We start from the raw sequence: 26223 nt of genomic DNA, 5'->3' as shown, positions 1-26223 counted from the left end.
TTTCCAGCTCTTGCCTTGCAGTTTATTAAAGCTCCTGAATGTTTTCAGGGTTCTTTTCCCAATTGTCTGATTTCAGCTCACCCCAAAGATTTTCAATGGGATTGAGGTCAGGACTACCATTACTGTGTATTTTTGGATGCATGCTTTCAGTCGTCATCTTGCTGGAGGATCCATGATCTTTGACTAAGTCGATGTTTTCTTACACTGGGTAGGACATTGTGCTCTAAAATTTCTTGATCACTGATTTTATGAATCCTGTGATAGAGCCAAGCTCTCCAGTACCAGACAGAGCAAATCGACCCCACAGCATTATGGATGCTTAACCATGCTACTTTGTAGGGTGTACTTTTCCTTTTATAAGCTTCATTGCGTTGGCTATAAACAAACTGGTAGCTTTGCATTGCCAAAAAGATTTATTTTTCTGATTTATCTGTCCACAAAAAATTGTACAGAGTGATTGTGGTTTGTCAAGCTACGCTTTGGCATAGATCAGTCACTCTTTTATTTTATAGTTTCTTCCATGGCCTTTGCTCATAAAGCTATGCTTGCTTTAATCTTGGGCATATGGTATTTGTTGAAACCATGAACCCAGACAGTTCCAGCTTGGTCTACAGCAGTGGTTCTTTCTAATGCTGTGACCCCGCAATACTCTTCCTCATGTTGTGGTGACCCCAAACCATGCAATTCGCAGTAAAAACACAATAAAATTGCGGCTCCGATAGCTTTAGGCGACCCCCGGTTTTGGTCATTCGACCCCCACTGGGGTCCCGACCCACAGGTTGAGAACCGCTGGTCTACAGGTTTTTTGTATGGTTGACATGGTGTCTTTGCCAGCATTCACACCAAATAACACTACTCTTCAAATTGGGACATCAAGGTCTTTGGTAAAGGTCATCTTTTGGAAGCCATTTCAATGTCCTTAGACAGCTCCATAGAACCTACCATGTGGCTTTTTTTAAACACCGAAGTCTTCATTAATTGGCTAATTTATGTCATATGGGCATCAATAATCACGGGTGATTCTCATTAGTGGACTACCACAGGCAAGTCAAAATGTGTTTCCATAGTAATTCATTGAAAAGGGGGCCAATATCGGTGTCAAAGCAGGGCTGCATTCACACATGGCGTTTTTGGTGCGAATTGACTGCATCAGAAACTGAAAAGGGGGGGGGGGGGGGGGGAAGCTGCGCAAAGTGTGTTCTGTTCTGTGCATTCATGTGAGTAAAGGGAAAATGCATAAGATTCTGGCACAGCTCCTCACATTGCAGTACCTGATGCAGTCAAAATGCATCAAAAAAGCCACATGTGAATGCAGCCCTGCTTTGACACCAATATTGGCCCTCTTTTCAATGAATTACTATGGAAACACTTTTTGACTTGCCTGTGGTAGTCCACTAATGAGAATCACCCGTGATTATTGATGCCCATATGATATAAATTGGCCAATTAATGATGAGTTCAGTGTTTTAAAAAAGACACATGGTAAGTTCTGTGGAGCTGTCTGAGGATGTAATAATTGCCCTCTATTTTCCCCTTTCATTGTTTTATCATTTTGCTCTTTTTTTGTTTTTAACACGAGTGCTGTTTACAAAATAACTTTTTTTATTTTAATACATTTTTTTTTTTTTTTTTTTGCAGATATTCCAAATTATGTACTTTAAGGGAACCTGTCACCATATTTTTTACAAATACAGCTAGTGACTGGTTCCCATAGAACTATATTAACCCCCTTAACGTCGAAGCCACTTTTCACTTTCCTGACACGGCCCATTTTTTCAAATCTGCCCTGTGTCACTATAGGTGGTTATAACTTTCAAAATCACTTGGATAGGTTAAAGTGTTCCAAAGTTTTCTTGTGACACATTGTACTTCATGTTAGTTGAAACATTTTGGTGGTATGTTTTGCATTTATGAGAAAATCTGATATTTGGTGAAAATTTTGAAAAATACTCAATTTTCAAAATTCGAAATGTTCTACTTTTTCAACACAAAGTCATAACCGCAAAAAAAGGTAATAACTAACATTCACCGAATCTCTACTTTATGTGGACATGGTTTTTTATGCATACTCTCATTTTTGTAGGATGTTTTGGGTCCCTGATCAGGTTTCAAGTCACTTTGAGAGGCCTAAATAAAAGTAAAACCCCATAAATTACCCCATTATAGAAACTATACCCCTCAACGTATGTAAAACAACTTTTATGAAGTTTAACCCTTTAATTGTTTTACAGGGGTTAAAAAAAAATTGGATGCAATTTTGAAAGTAAAATTTTTCTGGCTAAATGAATGTGTTTTTAACGTACAAATTCTCAGTGGATAAAATACCAAATCCCTCCCGCATATAACAATACCCCATATGTGGTGGTAACCTGCTGTATGGGCACACGCCAGGGCATCGAAGGGAAGCTGCGCCATTCAGAGCAGATTATGCATTTATAATGGCTATACAATCTTTATTTTTTTGGCAATTTGGACATATAAGGGCTTATTTTTTGCGACATGAGATGCACTTTAAAAATGCTTCATTTTAGTGGGTCATTAGCTTTTTGATGAGATCTTTATTAACTCTTGAATGTATGGAGGAAAAGAAAATTGTCAATATTTGTCTTTTTTGTATTTTTTTTGGGGGGGCGTACACTAAAAATACTACATTTTTATTCTATAGATCACTACGATTACGGTGATACCTCATGTATATAGTTTTTTTAAAATATATTTTTACAATTTTACTGGAAAAACACTCGTACAAAAACAAATGAGATTTTCTTTATATCAACATCTTATCAGAGATATAACATTAATATTTTTTCGTTGACAAAGCTAGTTTAGGGCTTATTTTTTTACGTATTCAGTTGTCCTTTTCCGTGGTCTGTTTTGTCGCACATAACTTTTTTTGATCACTTTTTGGAACGTTCTTGTGAATTTTGTCAAGTTTTTCGGGTTTTGTTTTTTACGGCGTTCACCGAGCGGTTCCAATGATGTTTCTGAATTATTTTACTGATTTGTTACGGACGTGGCGATACAAAGTACGTGTTTTTTTTTTAACTTTATTAGATGTGTATAGGGAATGTTTGTGTTTGGGGGACTTTAAACCTTAATTCTTTTTTATTAAAAAGTGTTTTAAGAGTTTAACTTTTACTTTTACAGTTTGGCTGGAACAAGCGATCCTCTGATCACTTGTTCAAGCTCTTCTTCAGCTAACAGTGTAATACGGATGTATTAAACTGTGTCATGTAACACACTGAGCTACTGCACATGCTCAGTGTGTTACAGTCGGGTGCTGATAGAAGGCAGGACCCGGCTCTGGAAGAGGATCGCGCAGCCTCTTCCTGGCAGACCCCGGGGCTGCGATTGGAGCAGCGCACCTCCCCGGTAAGTGCCGCAGGGGGTCCGATTCCTGTGAAATGCCCCTTACATGCCGCGTCAATTGTTACAGGCGGGTGTCATCTAAATATACAGTTGAGACCCTCCGCTTCTGGCGCCAGCTCCGTTAATAGTACTGCATAGTACGCCATGCAGTACTATTATGTCAAATGTTGGGATGAGTTCAATAACTGACAACCTTCTTTTGGCAAATAAACTTTGTTATATTCCCAGCCCCTCCCACCTACTCCTCCCGACGTCTCATGCCTCTTCTAAGTATTTAGCACTTCATGTCATGTGACGTGGGTCATGTCATCTAAGGTTCTGTTACATACATGGGGTAGATGCTATAGATGTATGTCATCACATGAAATCACAGTAGCTTCCTCTATGCAGTCTTATTACTACGGGTGGTTTGTTGGCAGTTTTTCTTGATGCATCTAACACATTACTGTTTATTCTTCAATATTCTAACTCTGTGACCACTAAGGTTGTCTCCAGATGCTTAGTATATAACGTTTCATATTTTTAATAGTTTATTATGTAGACATTCCACGTTCTTATTTGTGCGAGTTGAAGTCCCTTTTATGGAAAACTATTATTAAAAGCTTTCCTGTAGCGGGAGCCATGCTTGACATGACTCCAGTTTTTCAAAAAATTGAAATCCCACATCTTTGTCAGTGTGAAGGCTTCTGTTTGAGATGAGTGCTCTTATCAAGCTAACTAGTCTCCTAGAAATGACTGCTGCACTGCTCCGCAGGGGCTCCCTGTGGATCTGGAGTGCGTTCTGCCTCATTACACCAACCCCTCATTAGTTTATTACTCTTCCTGAACTGCACCTCCAAATCTTCCAGCATGTGCTGAACCAGAAGCTGTTATCTTTCCGCTATCATGTAATACAGGACATGAAGGACTATATTATTTGTTAAATTTTATGGCATATTGGAATTCTACGCATGTTACTTCTGTTATTCAGCTTTCTTGAGGCATTATCTTCCTAATGGACAATATCATAGTGGACAAAGTTAGACAAGGAGAAATCAATCAAAAGGAAGGGAACCCCACAAAGCTAATGCCCTTGGTAGGAAAAAAAAAGCTACAAATATGTCAGTTGGTAAATGAACATCCCTTTCTGAGAATAAATATTTTTACTTTCATGAAGGGCATCCAGGTCCTTCTTGAACATGTCCAAAGTATCCACAGTACAATGTACAAATAATCCACAGTATCACAGCATCCAGCAGCCGAGAGCTCCATAGCTCTGATTGGTTGCCATGGGCAATTAAAACCTTCTCTGATAAATTTCCCCCCATGTGTGGTCTGACAAAGTGCATAACTATAGGGGACATTTATCAGTTTTTCTACAGCAGTTTTCTTCCTAAGAAGCACTGAAATGATGCACCCTGCACTGCAAGAAATTGTGATTTTGCGTGGTGTGACCACTGGCGGAGTGGGCCAGCATGGTGTGTTCCTACCTCCGCGCCTGTGAACATTCTAAAAGTGATTTTTACACAGAACCATGGCAGCTCGGGCCTGGCAAAGTTTTGCGGAGAGGTTGCCCAACGGCTTAGACCTTTTGATGTATCAGGCAGGATGTGGGCGTGGCTTTTATCAATCAATGATCAATTCTCCCCTGTGTCCTTTTCATAAGAATCTATTGCTCTCCTGATGCATCCCATAATTGTATTCAACTAATTAGCAGCTGCCTGGCTCTGGTCACTAAAGTGAAGTTTACAATCCACTGTTACCAAAAAAGACTTTTTTTTTTTTTTTTTTTTTTTAATTTTACCAAGTACTTGACTGTTTACAAAACCATACTTTTGTTTCCTTGGCCCAAATGCATAACTTTACATTTATTAAACCTCTTTATTATTAAACTTGTTTATAAAACTTAATCATTTCTCTGCCCTGGACTCCAGATTCCACAATCTGCCATCCACTACCATCCAATATGGACTCCTTTAGTGCCCACAAATAGAGGTTTGCCCGAGAGCTAAAAATAAAATGTGTTCAGGACTGGGCTGCTTTAAAAATAAACATTTACTTACCTCCGCAGTCCCTCCTGGTGTCCTGTGCTGCCGTCTCTCCTTGTTTACAGGGGCACCAAAGCTGCACTGAGAACAGCCTCTGGCTGAGGTGGCCATCCACGTCCACCTGTCCTCATATCTCAGTGCATGATAGTGCTGGGGTATGGTGACTGGTGGGCAGGGCTGGAGAGACTGTGGCGCTTTGACACTGTGAGGGTCCGCGGAGGTAAGAAAATGTGTTGTTGTAGTTTATTTGCTAATTCTGTGGGGTTTTCTTTGTAGCGGTCACCTCGCAGGCATTACAGAATGGATAGCAATAGAAGACAAGACTATTAAAGCATCCAATACTAGCAATAGATGAGGATGATGATGATGATGATGCTAACTTACACCTCCACAGACTCCCAAAATAAAAAAAAATCTGAAAATAAAAATCTGTTAGCTGGTTTTAATGAATAAAAGCTAAATTGTCAACACATTTCAGTGATTCTGACAGCAGTAGCTCTGCAGCTCTTGTTTATCCTCTGGGTGGGTCTCTCAGCCTGAAGAGCTTTCTGCTCTCTGCACTGTGCTGCTCCACAGCCCCTCCCCTATCCTGTATCAGGATTTTGGTTGGATATTTACACTAGTCAATCACATGGAGGGGCTGTGGAAAAGTGCCGCACTCCTCTCCAGCACCTCTCCTCCTTTTATCTACTGGGTAAGGGTACATTCACACAGCGGGCATACCGCTGTGTGCTGGAGAGGAGGAGGAGGCAGCCCCTCCTCCCTCCATAGAGAATAGCGGCGCACAGCCGCACACACGCCAAAAGATATAGCATGCTTTATCTTTTTGCGGTGTGCGGGCCGAATTGGTGCCACACATGTGTGCCACCGCATCTGTGCCGCGCTGCTTTTGCCGTCTATGGGGACGTACATGCGGCCACAAATTTGCGGCCGCATGTACGTCCCCATAGACGGCAATAGCGGCCCAGATGTCCCCGCAGACGGCCATGTGAATGTGCCCTAAGCATGAGAGGATGATGTGGGGAGGGGTGGTTTCGAGAGTAGCAAGGATAAAGGGAGGAGGGATGCTGGAGAACAGAGGAACGATTACATTAAATAATATATATATATATCATGGTTCTTTCCTTGTGTATAAAGGCAGCTTTTGTTCAGTATAAAGCTGTTATAAAGCAGAAACTAGCTAATCCAGATAGGAGATGCTGAATGAGCCTTTTACCTGTGCTAATATCACACCTGGGAGTGTGTGTTATACCTCAGCAGTGGCTTTGTCTGGAGAGATGAGCCATTTTCAGGTGTATAGTTGTATCTCTAATCTAGATACTGCTGAGTTGGTGAAGGATGAACAGTTTTTCTGTTCAGTAATTGCTTTATTCTGTATGAGATTCTCCTACTAGTATTTAGAAGTCAGTCATTCTATCAATAATTTAATTTCCTCTATGTAGTCCTTATGGGGAAATACTTCCTTGCGCTCCAAGCCGCTAAGGAGCCCATACATGTTACTCCATACTTGATCAAAAAGATTGCATCAGGTGAAATTTAACAGTGGACAATTGGGACGATTATATGTTATCCTCCACAGGGGACCTCGCTTGGGTGTAACTGGGGAATGCAAATTCATTTACCTCTCTAAATCTGCAGTACAGGAATCTTGCACAGAAACCTAGGAGTAAATAGTGTGCCCTGTTCATGGCAATTGGTTTGCTGAATCACTGGGGGTGCCACCAGTTAAATCCCCTGCTACATGTGACTTACTTCTTGTGAATGGGGGGTGAGTTTGTTTCGTGGGACAACCCCTTTTAACGTATTCTTTGGTATGAAAGCAATGATGTGTTGGCTCGTATTTCCAGTAAAACATTGGTATAGAAAATGCATTAATACTACTTGTCCTTTTTGTTAAATTATGCAGCTCAGCTTGTTGGTCAGATGTTCCTCCACCAGTGAAAAAGGGGGCATGTAAGACTGTCACAGAACCCAAACCATATGGGCATGAATGATGATGTTGTTTGGGATGTCCAGTGTAAGTAAGGCAGTGAAAGGACATCTACCACCAGGATGAAGGATTGTACACCAAGCACACTGATATACTAGTGTGTGTACCCTCTGGCATGTCCTGCTCTTCTTTAAACTTCTTATGCCGTTGTTTTTAAGTAAAATGGCTTTAAACGTTCTGCGAATTAGCCTGTGGGGCTCCAGACTCTAACACCTTGTAGCTTGGGGACCCTGGAGCTCAATTTAATTATTTTAAAAAAAGCCTTTTTTGTAAAAACCAGGGGATAAGGGACTTAAAGAATAGCAGATCCTGCCGGAGGGGGCACACTCCAGTATGTCAGTGTGCTTGGTTTACAATCTTTCTTCCTGGTGGTAGGTCTGCAAAGAGTTTGTATGTTCTTTCTGTGTTTGCGTGGGTTTCCTCCGGGTACTCCGGTTTCCTCCCACACTCCAAAACATACTGTTAGGTTGTTTAGATTGTGAGCCCCATTGGGGACAGGGACCGATTTGACATGCTTTGTGCAGCGCTGCGTAATCTGTGTGTGCTATATAAATAAAAAGAATGTCTTTTAAAAACAGTAAATCTCTTAAATGCCTCCTGATCCAGGTCCAGCAGTCCAGATCCTAACCATATGTGGACATACAACTGCATTGGCATCCATGATATAAAGTCATCTTTTCATACACACGTGGTCTAATTTGTTCGTATTGTAAATGTTGTGTTTTACAACTTTTTTGTTTAGTTTCCCCAGAGACTCAAACACCATCCCAAACCCCCAAATCTCCTTTTTCCTCCACCTGTTCGATAGATACTGGAATAGCAATAATGACAAAATATTATATCAATTACAGAAATGTCTGACCATTGCACCTCCCAGATCTCTTCATGCCGCCTGGTACAACCCTTTGACAGAATCCCCACAATCTTTGTCCTGTCCCAGCATTCGTATTCCAGGCCATAATCTCACACTTTCTCAACCTTCGTCATATAAACTCCCCGTTCCAGCTGTGATACTCTTTATCCTGAAGTTCTGTCAAAGATGGCGGAGCATAGCTTAACCATTTGGAAGCAGTTAGTTTTCTAGCCTCATAAAGAACCAGTTTAACATCTCAATCACCCTGGATGTCCTCTAAAAATAGACAACGTGGAGGTATGTAAAGTCTTCTTCTAGTGAGTCCATTTTCTTGCCAGCAGTGTGACTAGTATAAAGCAGTTGACACAGTAATGGAGAATGTATAGGTTCAGAGCTATAGGATCGTCCCTATGGACCGCAAGTGATTGATGACTTCTCCGGCTGGGCTGTGTATCTCCTGACTTCATAAATAGGCTGAAATCAAGCATAAAAAGAAACCTGTTTAGGGTGATCATGGTTCTCAGTCATGCACTCCAGAGGTTGCTTTTTATTTGTAAATATCATGAGATTACACACAGAGAATATATAGGTTTTTAAATGAAATCAAAGACTGTCATAAAAGGAGATCATAAACATTTAAGGCTCTGTCTCCATTCACTCGTTACTGGCAGACATATCATGACGCTTGTACAGGCTGTTTTACTCTATAGGATAGATCTTCAACATTATACCCTTTAAAGGGAACCTGTCACCAGGGACCTCCTTTTCACTAAAGGCAGACTGCAAAAGCCCATTACAGCTGCCTTGCATATATGCTTTTCTGCCTTCTCTACGCATTTGCATCATACTATAGTGTGTTATAACTTATCCTGCACCAGTGGTTGGGCTTTGGTTTGGATGCATTTCAAAAAACATGTGACTTGTCTGTGCTGCAGACTGTTCAGCTCTTGGCTATCCACATTTGTGCTCTTGTACAGCTTTTTCCTTGGCGAGTTGACATCGGTAGAGAGGGAGGAGCTATACAGGAGCACAAAGATGGGGGGCCAAGAGCTGAACAGTCTGCAGCACAGACGAGTCACGTGTTGTTTTTTGAATTGCATCCAAACCAAAGCCCAACCCCTGGTACTACAGAGGATTCTGTCAGGGTGCAAGGTAAGTTATAGCACACAATTGTATTGTAATGCAAATGCTTACATTCTTTAACCTGTTTTTATCGAAAATGAGGTACCTGGTGACAAGTTCCCTTTTAAATTACAAAGTCATAGAAGGCCATCATCCACAATGGGGGAGATTTATCAGACGTGTCTGAAAGCAGAACTCGGCCTTTTACTTTTCAACAGCTGTTAATACAATTACAGCTGAGCTCTGATTGGTTCCCATTGGTTTTACCCTGGACACTTGTGATAAATCTCGCCCATCGCGTGTATAGTTATCCAGCTCATGCTGAGGCGTTTTTGCTGATTTAATTCCTAAAGTAAATATTCCAGCTACCTGAAACCTTGAACGCAAACTAACTACAAATCCCCGTCATGTGAAACACACCACTATAAATCAATATTCCTGTCACTAGAAGATTTCCCTGCTAGACCATTGCTGTTATGGAACGGTAGAATAAAAAATATATTTAACCCATCGCTGTGGATGTGCCCTGTTAATAAGAATTTTGCAGGCTCATAAATCATATTTCTTTTGCTAACAGCTTTATGACAATGTGCTTTGCCTCTCATATATATTAATGCTCCACAAATCAGATCCTCGCAATCGGGGAGCTTTATCTGGCGGTATATTTCGCTTGCACTCATCTCTGGTAATTTAACAGGACTAAATTGACTTTCATGTGGTATGGCTATATAGGATGGTTCAACTGAACGGCGTGACCTTATTTTCTGTAATCTGATTTCTTCTAAGGATCATTTCCTGTTTGTTTTCTCAGTGCTATATATGTAGCATAATCAGGTTAGTGGCCGAAAAACTATTTTTATGTTCGCATCTAACGTGAAGTAAGGACAAACAGGAGGCTAGCTTGGCTTTTCTATACAATAGTAATGAATGGATCACTGTTGATCATTAGAAAATGAGGAGAAATCTATTCATAACAATGGATAGATGCCACCATGGCATACACATGGCTCTTACATGGTGTTTTTTCCTTTTTGTAAGCCCCTTCTGACCTCTAAAGTTTAAGGTGTTATCAAAGAGTAGTTAAATGAAGAGTCTGATCAACACTGTGGTGTCGCCTACTACACTGCAATACATAGTATAGCCTACTACACTGTAATACATAGTATAGCCTGCTACACTGTAATACATAGTATAGCCTGCTACACTGCAATACATAGTATAGCCTACTACACTGTAATACATAGTATAGCCTGCTACACTGTAATACATAGTATAGCCTGCTACACTGTAATACATAGTATAGCCTGCTACACTGTAATACATAGTATAGCCTGCTACACTGCAATACATAGTATAGCCTACTACACTGTAATACATAGTATAGCCTACTACACTGTAATACATAGTATAGCCTACTACACTGCAATACATAGTATAGCCTACTACACTGCAATACATAGTATAGCCTACTACACTGCAATACATAGTATAGCCTGCTACACTGTAATACATAGTATAGCCTGCTACACTGCAATACATAGTATAGCCTACTACACTGTAATACATAGTATAGCCTACTACACTGCAATACATAGTATAGCCTACTACACTGCAATACATAGTATAGCCTGCTACACTGTAATACATAGTATAGCCTGCTACACTGCAATACATAGTATAGCCTGCTACACTGCAATACATAGTATAGCCTGCTACACTGCAATAAATAGTATAGCCTGCTACACTGCAATAAATAGTATAGCCTGCTACACTGCAATACATAGTATAGCCTGCTACACTGCAATACATAGTATAGCCTGCTACACTGCAATACATAGTATAGCCTGCTACACTGCAATACATAGTATAGCCTGCTACACTGCAATACATAGTATAGCCTACTGCATTTGGTATCCACTTAATGTGGAAAGAGATGCACACAGGCCACGAGACAAATGAATGCGACATTCCAGGCATCTGAAGTGGGAGCTTCAGCCTGGGTTGGATGATGCCCCCTCTGATCTGAAATATCACCTATCTCAAGGAGAATTCAGAAGTTCTTGCTAAACTCACCTGGCAGCAGCTTATAAAAAATAAAAGAATAAAAAATAGACTAGTCATATAGAAATGCAACATGTCTGACCATCCGGCTTACCCCTTCTGTTGAGTATTGTTAAATTTTAACCTCTTCCACATTACATCATCTATTCAAATTGGTTAATACATTGTATAGTTCAAAGCATTCAGTTTTTTTTTTTTATATTAACACTTTGTATACAAATTCCTGTATACAACTAGGAGTTATATATTTGTATTACTGAAAAGTCCATACTCTTACTCGGCTAAAAAATACTCCTCAAAAATGGTGAGAGGAGTATTGTTACCCTTATGGAAAATGTTAGTGGACCTCTGAGCGCTAGTCTGTTATAATAGATATTGAGATTTTGAATATATTACCACATTTCCTATAGACATTTTGTAACTTGTATCTTTGTAGCTTGATCGTTTTCTCCATATTTATCCAGAGATTGTTTTTTAAACAGAATCCTAGGAATGGATAGGGATACGAATCCTATTAGGAGCTTCAAGTATTTGTAGTACATCTTCCCAAGCTGGCTTGAATTTCCCAGGAATTTCCTCGTTTGGGTATCATGTTGATCTGCCTATAGTTGTAGGATCAGAAATGGCCGCTTATCATGCAAGTAGGTTAAACACAATTAGCATCTCAATTGAAGTTAATGAAAACAGCAGCAGGCAATTTTCCATGTGAGTAGCCGAGACTGCACAGAGCAAGCCTGAGATGTGCCAAGCAGTTTTACTGGAATGGGGAGCCAGGTTTGTTCATCTGAATCCATCCCAATTTGTTAAGGCTTTGTCTAAGAACTAGAACCTGGAAATATGAAATCTAGGAGCAGTATTAAGTAAAGCCCGTAGCTGTGAAATAAATGCAATAAACCTGAAATAATAAAATACTTTAAGTCACATAAAATTGGAGGAAAAATAGTCTGTTTTACAGCATTGATCAAGAGGAAAAGGAAAAAAATATTGTGTTTTTTTTCTCTTGATCAATGTAAGGGCACTGTACTAAATCATCCTGTATCAACAGCCACATACCCATAAAGGGGTATTCTCATGTATGATGAAGAATTATACAATTTTCCAATATACTGTCTGTATTAATTCCTGCCAGTTTTCTGTATCTCTGCTTGCTGTACTGCTATAGAAAGCTTCTATGTGTATGGGTGCTTCTAGTGGACAAAAATCTGACTGTGGTTACACAGGTGAACAGCTCATTAGTATCATCGAGAGTTATCAGAGCTGTGTGTTATATAGAGCTGTGTGACCATGGTCAGATTTCTGTCCACTGGAAATAAACAATGAAGCTTCCTATAGAAGGACAGCAAGCAGAGATCTAGAAAACTGTAAAGAATTGATACAAAGTATATTGGAAACTTGTATAACTTTTTATAATTCAAACAGTAACCTTTATATGCTGAATTGGGAATAAATTGTGTACCCCAGGATTGATAGACAGGTTGGAATATATTTGTGAAATGGTGTATTTTTGTTATCATTGACTTGGAGAGTGTTGGAGAATATTTTGTTATCCAGACTATATTTAAGAATCTTCATGGGAATACCTCATTCAACCCCTTGGTGCAATACAACATGCATGTACATCGGGGAATGCGGTTTGTTGCGGGAGCTAGACTGCGTGTGAAATCTGGGCTTAATTTTTGCGTGTTTAAAAAAGTTATTTTCACATGCAGCCTCTTAAGAAAAACATTTAAAAAGTGATCAAAAAGTAACATTTACCCCAACATGTTGACAATAAAAAGTATAGCTTGTCCTGCAAAAAACAAGCCCTAAAACAACTCCATTTACAAAAAAAATATATAAAATGTTATGCCTCTTAGAACATGGCGATGCAAAAACAAACAAATTTCTCACCAAATTAGTCCATGATAATTAGTCAATGACAAAGAAACCTATTCTGCAAAACAAGTCAACCATAAAAAGCTATATTAACCCCTTAAGGACCAGGCCCTTTTTTGTTTTCACATATTATTTTTCATTCCCTGATAATGTCACGCGCCGCTGGCTAGTTAATGCTAGCATAGCTGCCGGCGATCAAAGTGTTATCACCCGCGATCATTGTGAAGCAAACACCCGGTGAGTATGATGAGGGGTCAGCCCGTTAGCCCGCTTCATACTCCCCATAAAAAGGAGAATTATTCTCACCATTAATTCGGTTTCCATTAGTCCACCATGACGGCCCCAACTGGGGGATGGCCCTTGACCTCTGTAGGGACAGGAAGCAGAGAGGTTAAAAGCCCCTCCCCTACACCCACACTCCAGTGGCTACCAAATAACTACACCGGCTGTGGATGCAACCCATTTATTGTATGTTATAGTCACACACAGATACAACAGGTTAAATAATAAAGACTAAGACTACTCTGTCTTAAAAATAAAAGGGGACGGGAAAAATATATGGGCCGTCATGGTGGACTAATGGAAACCGAATTAACGGTGAGAATAATTCTCCTTTTCCATGGCGTCCCCCATGACGGCCCCAACTGGAGATGTACCAGATTACCAGTACCTTAGGGTGGGACAACTGCCTGCAAGACTTTCCTACCGAAAGCCTGGTCCCTGGCGCTTTGGATATCTAATCTGTAGTGTCTAGCGAATGTTAACTGGCTAGACCAGGTAGCTGCTTTACAGATATCGACTAGAGAGGCCCCACGTTTTTCAGCCCATGAGGCTGCCACCCCCCTGGTTGAGTGGGCCCTGACAGTCCCAGGAATGTCCATATTTTCTGCATCATATGCCTCTTTAATGGTAGTCCGGATCCAACGGGCAATAGATGCTTTGGAAGCTTTCTTCCCCTTATTCTTCCCTGTATACTGCAGAAGGATGTTGTCGTCCTTCCTCCAAGGCTTAGAGATGTCCAGATAGTGGAGAAGACATCTCCTCACGTCCAGAGTATGCCATGCTGACTCCTTACTGTTCTTAGGGTTCTGGCAAAAAGAAGGTAACACAATTTCCTGATTGCGATGAAAACTGGAAGACACTTTGGGAGTAAAGGCCTTATCTAGAGTTAGAATCACTCTATCTTCCAGAACTCTAAGGTAAGGTTCTCTAAGGGAGAGAGCCTGGATTTCTCCTAACCGTCTAGCTGAGGTTATGGCTATAAGGAAGGTCAGCTTGAGGGTTAGGCTTCTAAGGTCCGTAGTCTCTAAGGGCTCAAACGGAGGACCTGTCAGGTGATTCAACACCAGAGACAAATCCCAGTTTGGGATATTTTGTTTTAAGTGAGGTCTCAATCTGGAGGTAGCTTTTACGAACCTCTGGATCCACTTGTGCTCCGCCAAGGAAGTATCAAAGAAGGCACTAAGGGCTGATACCTGGACCTTGAGTGTACTCGTCTTCAGCCCTTTATCAAACCCAGCTTGCAGGAAATCCAGTATCTGCGAGATGTTGGGAGACAACTGGTTAGGAGGGACTGAGCCACAAAAAGACACGAATTTCTTCCATATTCTGGAGTAAATTCTGTGGGTGACCACCTTACGACTAGCCTTCATCGTGGAGATCACTTTGTCCGATAGCCCCTGGGCTGTCAGTATCTTCCTTTCAGGATCCATGCAGCGAGCTGGAGAGCCTGCGGATTGGGATGAAGGACTGGACCCTGGAACAGGAGGTCTGGACGGGGTGGTAACAGGAATGGATCCGCCATTGCCATCTTTTTTAGCCAAGGAAACCAGTTCCTTTTTGGCCACCAAGGCGCTATGAGTATAACCTCCGCCTGGTCTTCCCTGATCTTTTGTATGACCCGGGACATAAGAGGTATCGGAGGAAAGGCATACAGTAACAGCCCCCCCCAGGACTGGCTGAACGCGTCTCTTTGGTTGAAGGGAACTGTAGGTTCCAGGGAAAAGAAACGCGGGAGCTTCGCGTTCTTGCTGGAGGCAAACAGGTCTACTGACGGATGTCCCCACCTCCTTGTTATGTGAAGGAAGACCTCTTCGTGAAGACACCACTCGTTTTGATCTATCTTCCTCCGACTGAGGAAGTCTGCTGCCTGATTTTCTTCCCCCTTGAGGTGGATGGAGGAGAGGGATTGAAGGTTGTCTTCTGCCCAGGTGAAGATTTTGTTTGAAAGTGCCAGGAGACTCGGATTTTTGGTTCCCCCTTGGTGACGTAGGTAGGCTACCGTAGTGACGTTGTCCGAAAAAATTCTGACATGCTTTCCTCTCAGCATTTGTGTGCTGGACCTCAGGGTTTCCAGAACAGCTCTTAACTCCCGATGATTCGAGGAACGGGTTTTCACTGAATCCGGCCACAGGCCTTGGACAGGATGACCTGCGACAATCGCTCCCCAACCTGACTGACTTGCGTCCGTCTGTATAGTTGTCACTGGCCAAGGATGCCAGGGTACTCCTTTTCCCAGGTTTGCTGGATCTGTCCACCAGTCTATGGACCGTAAGACTGAGAGGGGAATCTCCACCTTTTGATTTAGGTGACAAGTATCTTTGTCCCAAGAGGACAGCACCCAGTTCTGTAGTGTCCTTGTATGACTTTGGCTCCATTGCACGCAGTGGATGCATGCAGTCATGAGCCCAAGGATCCTCATTGCTTCTCTTATGGAGCAGCTCTTCTTTTTCTTGAACGCGTTTAGCTGGAGAATTAAATTTTCTCTCTTTGCTGGAGGGAGAAAAGACATCTGTCGTGTGGAGTCTATTAGAACTCCCAGGAATACCACGTTCGTGCTTGGTTCTAGGTTGGATTTTTCTGTATTGATGATCCAGCCTAGCCGCTGAAGAGTCTTCATGGTGATATCCCTGTGAAGAATCAGCTCCTGACTTGAGGCACTTACTACCAGAAGGTCGTCCAGGTACGGAATGATGGATATTCCTTCTTTTCTCAGAAACGCTACCACCTCGACCATAATCTTTGAAAAGGTTCTCGGTGCAGAAGATATCCCGAAGGGAAGGGCTTTGTATTGAAAGTGAGCTTCCTCGCCTTCTGGTGACAGGACTGCGAACCTGAGAAACTTCTGCGAGTTGGGGTATATTGGGACGTGGTAGTAGGCGTCCTTCAGGTCTATTGTACACATGAACGCCTGACGATGGATTAGCGCTGAAGCAGAAGAGACGGTCTCCATCTTGAATTTTCTGTATAGGACGAACCTGTTTAGCCCTTTCAGGTTGCAGATCATTCTGGACCTCCCGTTCGGTTTCTTTATGAGGAATAGTGGAGAGTAATGTCCTCTTCTCTGATGTTCCTGGGGTACAGGGATAATCACATCCAGATCTAACAACTTCTGCACTTCTGTCCAGAGTTGGAGCGACAGGTCCCGAGAGGGTTGTCTGGTAAGGACGAAACTTGTGGGAGGAAGAGCGGTCAATTCTATCTTGTAGCCGTCCTGGAGGATGGACAGAATCCAGGGGTTTGATGTTATCCGGCTCCATTGCTGATGAAAATTCAACAGTCTTCCTCCCACTTTGGCGTCATTGTTTCCTGAAACTCGTAGCGGAGTTACTGGGGTTGAGCAGAAACCCCCTGCCTCTTCCACCTTTAGGGTAGCTCCACCTTCCTTGTTTACCCTTGCCCCTAAAGGATGGTCTCCTCTCTTTGGGGTCACGAAAGGAAGGTTTCTTCAGACTGGTCCTGGATTCTGGGAAGCCTTTTTTCTTATCCGCCGCCCTCTCCAGGATGGTGTCCAATTCGGGCCCAAACACATACTCGCCCTCGAACGGGATGCCGCACAATTTAGACTTCGACCTGAAGTCTCCGCTCCACTGGCGCAACCAGAGAGATCTTCTTACGGAGTTGGAAAGAGCCCCTTCTTTAGCACTAATCCTCACTCCTTCTGCCGAGGCGTCAGCAATGAAAGCTGTGGCTGCTTTCAGGGTCGGGAAGGTATTAAGTAACAGCTCCCTTGGGGTTCCATCCCTTACATGCTTTTCCAACTCCATTACCCAGTGGAATAGTGTGCGGGCTACGGACGTTGTAGCAATGTTGGATTTAAGGTTCAGCATGGAACATTCCCAGCTCTTTTTTAATAGGCTGTCTGCCTTTCTATCCAGCGGATCTTTCAATTGGGTAGCATCCTCAAAAGGCAAATCGGTCTTCTTGGTCATTTTAGTGACCTGGATGTCCATCTTAGGAGCCGAGTTCCACAGCTTGGCTTCTTCTTCATCAAAAGAAAGACGATTTCTGAATTCTTTTGAAAGAGAAATTTTATTTTCCGGATCCCTCCATTCTTCTAGAATCAGATCCCTGAGAGTATTATTGACCGGGAACACGCGCCGTTTTTTGGCTTTGAGCAGACCAAAGAGTTCATCCCGAATGGACTGCGTCTCCTCTACCTCTTCTATCTTCAGGGTATCTCGCACTGCCTTTAAGAGGGGTTCCAGGTCTTCGGAAGCCAGCAGATATCTCGATTCCATCCTGTTTGCAGAGGTGGAAGGGAACGTATCAGGTTCCAAAGAATCCCTGACCGTAGCACCATCAGAGTCTGAAGCGGGGTCAGAAGATGAATCCACTATTTTCTGGCGCTTTTGAGGTGGTTCCTGGGGGGCAAAGGCAGCCAAGGATGATGACACAGAGGATCTGACTTCCTCCTGGATAAAGCTACGCATCTCATCCATGAATGAGGTCTTTTCTTCACGAATCAAATTATCCAGGCATTTTTTGCACACAGGTTTCTTATATGCACTAGGTAATTTTTCAAAGCACATGTTGCATTTTTTATGAGGAGTTTTCTTCCTCTCAGAGGAGGATTGCTCCTTAGCACGGCCTTTTTCCTTTTCCTTGGGATCCTATCAAGGAAAGGAGAGCCCGGATAAGGAACTGCTATAAACGGGACGTGCGGGTGACCCACCACCCTATCCCTTTAACCCCTACTCACAGGAGGTGGGGATATGAGGTCCAGACCTGAGGCCTCTAAATTGCAGGGTTCCATGCTCCTAGAGGAACTACAATAACCAGCCAGCCTAGAATGTAATAATAACAATTGAAGGCTTGTAAATCAGCACTGTAATGGTTAAAGGGTAGGATGTTACCTGGTAACGGTAAGCCAGGAGAGATCCACCAGGGTCTATAAGGTAAACGTGGCCAATATCAGAATACAGTGCAATAAAATATAGTATGTGCCAGCATAATATACAGTTATACATATCAGGGTGTTTGAAGCCAAAGACCTGACCTGAAAAAACGCCAAAGGGAACCTTTAACTCGTAAGCCGCAGGTTAGAGGTGTGCTCCGGAATGAAGATTAGACCTCAGATCAACGTGATTACCACGCTAGAGCAATTTAAACTTACCGCCCCGCGATCCTGTTTCCGGGTCGCGCGGCTTTGACGTCACTTCCGGTTTCGTCACTCCACCGGAAGTTGACGCCGGGGTCGACCGGAAGTGCGCGGGAGCGCCAGAATCACATGTTCCGGGTGTCGTAAACTCCAGGAGCTGCGGGCAGAGCCGGAAGATAACACACAGATCCACACAGGCAGAGGAAAGGGCCGCAACCCGATCGAGGCCCGGAGCTGTGCTGGGTAAGGGATAGGTCCCGCGCTATGGTGTCCCCCCTCACTGTCCCAACTAGTGGGAAGCGAGGAGAGAAACTTCTCTCTACTCCCTGCCCTGTGTAGGGACAGGAAGCCACTGGAGTGTGGGTGTAGGGGAGGGGCTTTTAACCTCTCTGCTTCCTGTCCCTACAGAGGTCAAGGGCCATCCTCCAGTTGGGGCCGTCATGGGGGACGCCATGGAAATATAAAATTGTAAATTCGATCTCCTTTTTGTTTGAACCCCTGTAAAACACCTAAGGGTTAACAAACTTCTTAGTTGTTTTCCCATACATTGAAGGGTTTAGTTTCTATATTAGGTTAATTTATGAGGTTTTACCCTCTTAAAGTCACTTGAAAACTTAGCAGGTGCCTATACATATAGGTTTTGTTGATTTTCATAAAAGTTTAAAAAATTGCACCCACAATTCTAAGCCCCATAACATCCTAGAAAAATGAGAATACATAAAAAACCATTCCAACATAACTAACATTTCCCGAATATCTGCTTTATTAAGTTGTTTGGGTGCTGTGACTCTGCCCGAAAAGCAAAAAATTTAGAACTTTGAAAATTTTGGTTTTTTGTTTTTTTTTTTTCAATTTCCAATTTTTTTTTTTTCATAATTAAACGCAGAGGATATCAGCCAAATGTTTCCATTTATTTGAATTACAATCTCAAAATTACCTAGATATGTTAAAGCATTTGATGGTTCTAATTTAAAAAATCGTCTTGGTCCGAAAGCACTAAAGTGGCTTGATCCTTAAGAGGTTAATACGTTTATCAGACACAGTACCGCACTTTTAAGTAGTGGCTGTGTGTGGTACTGCAGCTTTGTGTCTTATTAAAAGAGCAAAGTTATTTTCTGACTCTTTGCACCACTTTTGATAAGTTTGGTCCAAACTGCCTTGTGCCGGAAAATTCAATAGTGGCGCATGGTATTTAATTATCTGGAGCAAACGGTGCTTCTATGTGTGCATCTTTTTCTTTTGGTGTACTTGAATTATTTAGGGTGTGACATCTGTGTTGAGCTGCAATAATAAGTGTGACTCCAACTATGAACACACACCAATATGCCCCTATAGGTACACAGTCTTCTAAAATCTCGGACAAAGTGCAGCTGCGAGACAATTATGGCACAAACAATACCTGTGCACCTTCAAGACATTCTTTTTAGTGCAAACTTAGGCAAAAAAACTGGCACGGACACAATGATATATCTGGGCCTTTGTGTCTTCCGTTCTACGTTCTGAGTCAGTAAATCCACAAACGGGCAGGGCGAGGTTGTCAGAACAAACTGACTTATGTGCAGTCATCGGCAGAGGTCCGAATCTCTGCTTTGTTGGCATTGAGGGTGCAGTCACACGTACCGCCAGCGTATGGGGGCAGGCCATACTGAAGGGGACGCAGTGCCCATAATCCAAGGTCAAACTTCTGCCATCACCCAGACTTATGGTGTCATTTTCTCTTATTCTAGGCATAATTTTCCTAATTCATTCTCAAACCATGGAAAGTGTGCAAATATTAAAGGGTTTTCTGTCCTCTTATACTGCTCCAGGATTTTATGCACATGGATCGGAGCAGATTCCCAGACCCCTACCAGTCCGATACTGGTGATTTATTCTGCAGATCATAAATATCAACAAGGTATAAAGGGCCAGACAACCCTTTTTTTAACATCCCCTCCGCATAAAGCTGACACTTTTTACATTATAAATACTTTCATTACACTCCTCTTGCGCAGCAGGCACAAATGTGATTATTTATTACTTATGATTAATTTACTGCAGATGTCAAGGCTTCTAATAGATACACTCTTGTATTTTTAGATGATTTTTCTAATTTCCATATTAAATACATATGTATATCAGAATTACATTTCATGCGATAATGGAATACACTTAACCAGATGTTTATAGCAATTATTCTGTATGAATACTTTGGCGTGTTGCTTATATTTTTCTACGCTGCAGGTTTTGTGTATCGCCTTCCTTGACGTTTCTGTACAGAATATGCCTAGAATGCTCCCCTTAGACCCCAGTGAGTGGGCCAGAGTCTATTACTGCCCTTAGCCATGAGGCTGCTATACAGTATATACTAAATGGTGTTCTATTGCTCAGGAACAGTGGCAGCCCTCTATAATCGTTGACAGACAATACAATACAGGAAAAGAATCTACAGTGAGACAATTGATGTAGAATTTCTTGAATGGGTGCAATGTTAAATCCTATAAAATCTAACTTTTATTAGAACTGTATAGAACTCCCTAAATTACATTTTTATATGAACAAGCTAACCCTTCATCATGGTTATTCAATTACCCCATGTCTAACTGTAATTGTTATGTGTTGCCATTGTGTTAAGACATGCATTTTGTAAACACAGTGTTAAAAAATTCTTTATATAGCGCTGCACAAAGCATTTCAAATTAGTCCCTGTCCCCATGGGGCTCACAATCTAATCAACCTACAAGTATGTTTTGGAGTGTGGGAGGAAACCAAAGGACCCAGAGGAAACCCACGCAAACACGGAGAGAATATACAACAGCTATGTAATCAGGCAAATATCCTTTTCTTAGCTGTTCTGATGCACTGCATTTTAAAATGCATGTGTTAATGCCACGTGTGAATACTTCCTTAATATAGTAGTAGATGCAGAGCTCCAGTGCTATGTGTCTCCCCTACCGTGCTCTTGGACTAGATCTCTGTACAAGCAGCAACACTGACTCAGTCTCCTGATTGGCTGAGCTGCTTGTGCACATTCATGTGAATGCCCTGAGAGCTATTGGCATCAGTGCCCTTATCTGATGTCACAACCAGGAAGTCCCGCCCACTTCAGAAAAAGCTGAGAGGATATTACAGATAGCATCATATTCTATTAGCCCTATATCTCAGGATAGGAAGAAGACAATGGCATGATGCTGGCAATGTTGGAATTGTTGTCAAAGGCTCTCTCCAGCTGTGCTAAAACTATTTTTTGTCAGTAACTTTACCGTTCTGCTTTAACTATCCTAATGGTTATAAAGACATTGAGTAAAGTTAAACAGAATTTAACTGTAAATGTATCAAAATTAGTTATGCATTCCCTTTTAAAAGTTGCATTGACCCTACTTGAAATTACTTTGATGTGTAAATATGAAGTAGTACCACATTGTGTACCCATTATAACTGGATCACCGTTTACCACCTGGACATAGATTACTCTAGTATGTGGTTGGATCATTTATCCATCAGTTGTAGAAGGTAGATTTGTCTCTTTGGGTTCACGTGGTGTTTTTGCCATACATTCTAAGGATACATCGGGAAGATTAGCATTGCTTCCGATCTTTGACATTTAGGTAGAGATGATTTGGTAGTTGATTTAAACATAACTAAATATTAAACTGTTTTACATAATTAAATCACTGACAAAGTCAAATTACTCCCCCGAACAATCCCACATTTCAGGTGCTGACATTTCATTGCTTGTCATCCCGCTCGCTTGCATCACTGAGTGCTTGAGATTTATTCATTGTAGAGGATTTCAATACAGCTCTGGCACAATTGGGTTGTTTTTCTGTTTCGGCATGATATACAGCTTGAGATTAACTTTGCAAGTAGCAGGTTTCATATTTACTCTTTCAGGATATGAGCATTACTATCACAAGGTATTTGCTTCCATTGTGTTATTTCACATTGAATGACATGCCATGCTTACTATTTCAAGATCAGCTCTGGTGACCAGCTTAACCAGCATTAGCTCAGCAATGGATATATAGTGTGCGGTCACGAGGCGTTTGGCTGGTTTGAAAATGTTTTTATTCATAAGGGAGCTCAGATCTGTTACTTCCAACACTCTATTATTAAAAGGAGCTGCAGGGCACTTGCTTGACCTGCCGCTCCCTCAGTTTGAGTATGGGACCCCCATTCTCAAAATTGATGGGGGTCTTGTGATTGACGGCGCTCACAGCAGTCACTCACAATTCTGCTTGTTGTTGCAAACTTTGTACAACCCCTATTATTGCACAATGATGGGAAAACAGCACTAAGGGCAGTTTCAAGAGGTGCACCAGCCAAGCAAGTTGAGCCTCTTACCTAAGGCGGCACCACCTGCTGCATGGGCAGCATCATGGGCACAATTATCTGCTATAAAGCAAGTAGTTTTTAAAACTATTGTCTCTCTATACCTTATTTTAGCATTGTTGTGAGACCCTGCATGAAGAACCCACTTAGTAAAAAAAAATAAATGAATAACCTGATATATTACTACTGGATGGGCCAGAGTGGGTGCCATTCTACAGCTTGCCTGAAGAGCGTTTAGGTTCACCCCGACCAGTTTCACATAAGCCAAGTGTCAAATCGTAACAGTGTGATCAGTTTCAGCTGTGACAGTTTCTCAACTACTCCTTGAAACTCATTTAGGGTGCAGTCACACATACTGCTAGGAGATGGGCCTTGGCCCAGTCGCGTATACGTTTCTATGGAAACGCAAACGATCGATAACCAGAACTCGTCGTCTTGCATTGTTTTAATGCAAGACATCGGGTTCTGGTAGCCGATTGCATGTTCTCTTTTCAAATATTGTGCTTGGAAATGTAAAACCTAAGGACGTGCTGTGTTAGCATTCTGGTGACTCTTTACATGGTTGCATAGTAGAACCTGGACAACCCCTTTAAAAGAAATCTTCCATCAAAATCAAGTATGATAATCCTGGGTCACTTACTCATAGATCCAGGCAAGGTGACTGTGGTAATCTTCTTATCTTTGTTATCCATAGGCTCCACACTTCTAAAATCAACAGAAGGGTTTGGGGGTTGTTATTAGACCTCCTCTGTGCTGTAGTGTCGCAGGCTGTTAGTGTGCAAGGAGAACTTCCCCCATCCCACAGTGTGTTGAAGCTTGCTCAGCTCTTATGATTACAGCAGGTAAGTACAGAGGGAGTAGGGTGAGGTAATTCACCCCAGTACCTTTCTGGCTCATTAGCATAGTTTTAAGAGTAATGATATGCAATATAGACACATATAAAGCTATTACCACAGTGCCCTCTGAGTAAGTGTCACTTATCATGCTTGATCATGCACATTTATTTGACAAAAAAAAATTTATTTTTTTCAAGGAAATCGGCCAGTTATCAAAACCTAGAAATACTTTAAAGGGGTCTTCCAGGAATCTGCATAATTCATATACAAATGGGTACTTAAAATATAAGCTTATATGTAATTAGTTATTTAAAATTTTGCTTCCCTTAGCAGAAAATGCTGCTGACATAGACTGTAATGAAGGATTAAAATGCTACTGGCCCTTTAATCAGTCCGTTAATTTCCTCCTCGCGGTCCGTTGCAGAGCAGACACAGGACAGAAGATGGCCGCTGGTCACATGTCCACATCACATGTCCTGCACCTGCCTGGGCCGGTCATGTGATCATCACTGTTTGGCTGTAGTCAGTTGGTTGCAGTGCATCCAGTGTGACTAGTATGGTGATGTGATGCTTACATATCATTACTATGGTAACAGAGTAAGAAAACCTGTTACACCATCACTGGGAGCAGAGCATAAGAGGTAGGAGGAGTTACTGAGAACTAAAGGATCATGGAACTTGTAGTTTCCAGTGGCGGCCATCTTGGTGATAACTCCACCTACTTTAGAGAGGCCATACATTTTGAAAATCAAACTATTTAAGCTCCGTTTTGTGACTGACAGAGTATTGTTGTATTCATTTATTTATATGATCATGGGTTTTTGTGTCAGACGTTCATATTCCCGGAATACCCCTTTAACTCCACTCCCCTTCATTTTGATCCCAGTACTATCTTTCGCTAAGCTTGACATGCCAGGATCACCTAGAAAAGAAAGTTCTAATTAGCAGCATGGGGACTAGATGTTTGGTGCTTCGGGCTGCTAATGAATGCCATCACATCGTGAGAGGCGTGAATTCACAACAGAATGGGAGAGGCTGGTGTGGAGGCATGCATAATTGGCAAGCCGGAGCGCCGGACATCTTGTCCCCATACTTCGTGCTGCTGATAATAGGCTTCTTTTCTAGGTGATCCTGGCGTGTCAAGCTTGGAGAAAGACAGTGCTGGGATCATGATGGAGGAGCGTAGGTGAGTATTTCTAGGTTGTTGTTTTGTTTTTTTTTAACTGGTTGATCTCTTCAAAGAATCTCTTTGTATGGTGAGGAGCAGGATGAGGTAGGCTTACACAATTTGAGTTCTGACTACTTATCACGTGACACAGTGAACATTTTATGTGTGAAATGAATAAAATATTGACTTTCTCCTTTAAAGAAGCTATGTAGACCTATATCATCTGTGAGGAAAAATGCATGGGAGCACATTCCATATGATATCGGGCAACATTATTCAATAAACCAGATAAAAATAGAAAATCTGTTACTTCTTCACACATCTAGTATGGGGCTTAATGCATCCAGGGTGATGATATATGAGACAGGGAGATGGATTGTGTATACACACTGTAAACTGTTTTGCATAATGTGAATTTTCTCATACAACTTCTTTAGTTATTCATCAGATTGTTCGGTGAAGAATCCTTTGAGTTTATGGTAATCTTTCTGCTAGACGTGTGATACTAGGATTTGGTAGACTTATACATGATATGTTTTGCTGTATAGGACAAACAATAATGCATATGTTGTTTCCTCACACTCCTGTGACACTGTTTTACAGTATTTCATTGCTTATGCATATATTGTTAGACATTGCTAGTAGGGAAAACAAACAGACGATGTGTTGACACTATAATTGAGGCCTCACCCTTGTATAGGCCTCTATTCTTCCACCCCGTTGAGTTTTTGTCATGATTACAAAGCTATCAGCCTTTATCTGATGTCTCCCTCAGGGCCTATGCCTGATGTGGCAGAGCTAATGGCTGCTGGCATGAGGGTGGCCATCTTTGACTGGTACAAGCAGTTTCTTGCTTCTCTTTTAATTGTAATGTATTGCTTTGCATTAACCCTTTCACTGCTCATGCAATGGCATATCACGCGAACCAGGGTCTCACAATGTGATCAAATGACGCTACATAGGTAATATGCTCAGCTCCATTAAACTCAATTGTATCCTTGAAACTATTAGCATCTGAAGATAATGTGCAGAGGCTGCCTTAATGTGTTACTATAGTAGTCACCTGTGTATTGTAAGCAATAATACCTGGAATTACTTCTCAGTTACTCAGAATTCCTAATGGAAGCATATGGAATCTTTAAACATGTCATTGTATAGGTCTGCCCATGGCCCTATACTGTTTCTTTCTATTTTAATTTTGAAACCGCACCTGAAAAAATGATATATTATT

General features: G+C 41.8%; 2 protein-coding genes across 5 annotated transcripts in view; one reads left to right on the top strand and one right to left on the bottom strand.

Moving 5' to 3' along the window:
- PC (pyruvate carboxylase) overlaps window positions 1-26223 on the top strand; it is a 325659-nt gene that overhangs the window by 160740 nt on the left and 138696 nt on the right. The gene's annotated exons all lie outside the window — the stretch shown is intronic.
- On the bottom strand, window positions 15980-18908 carry LOC140070864 (uncharacterized). Its single transcript, XM_072117874.1, has 3 exons — window positions 18433-18908; window positions 18279-18363; window positions 15980-18189 (listed from the first exon to the last, which is right to left on the bottom strand). The coding sequence occupies exons 2-3, from the start codon at window positions 18330-18332 to the stop codon at window positions 16876-16878; spliced, it is 1368 nt and encodes a 455-aa protein (XP_071973975.1). The 5' UTR covers window positions 18333-18363; window positions 18433-18908; the 3' UTR covers window positions 15980-16875.

This window comes from Engystomops pustulosus, chromosome 7, assembly GCF_040894005.1.
Source record: "Engystomops pustulosus chromosome 7, aEngPut4.maternal, whole genome shotgun sequence".
Classification (NCBI taxonomy): Eukaryota; Metazoa; Chordata; class Amphibia; order Anura; family Leptodactylidae; genus Engystomops; species Engystomops pustulosus.
This window is presented reverse-complemented; position numbering and strand designations above follow the sequence as displayed.

Coding starts and splice junctions, on each gene's coding strand:
- LOC140070864 (XM_072117874.1), bottom strand. CDS start 18,332: ATGGAACCCTGCAATTTAGAGGCCTCAGGTCTGGACCTCATATCCCCA. Junction 18,190..18,278: donor ACCTCATATCCCCACCTCCT/GTGAGTAGGGGT, acceptor TTTCCTTGATAG/GATCCCAAGGAAAAGGAAAA.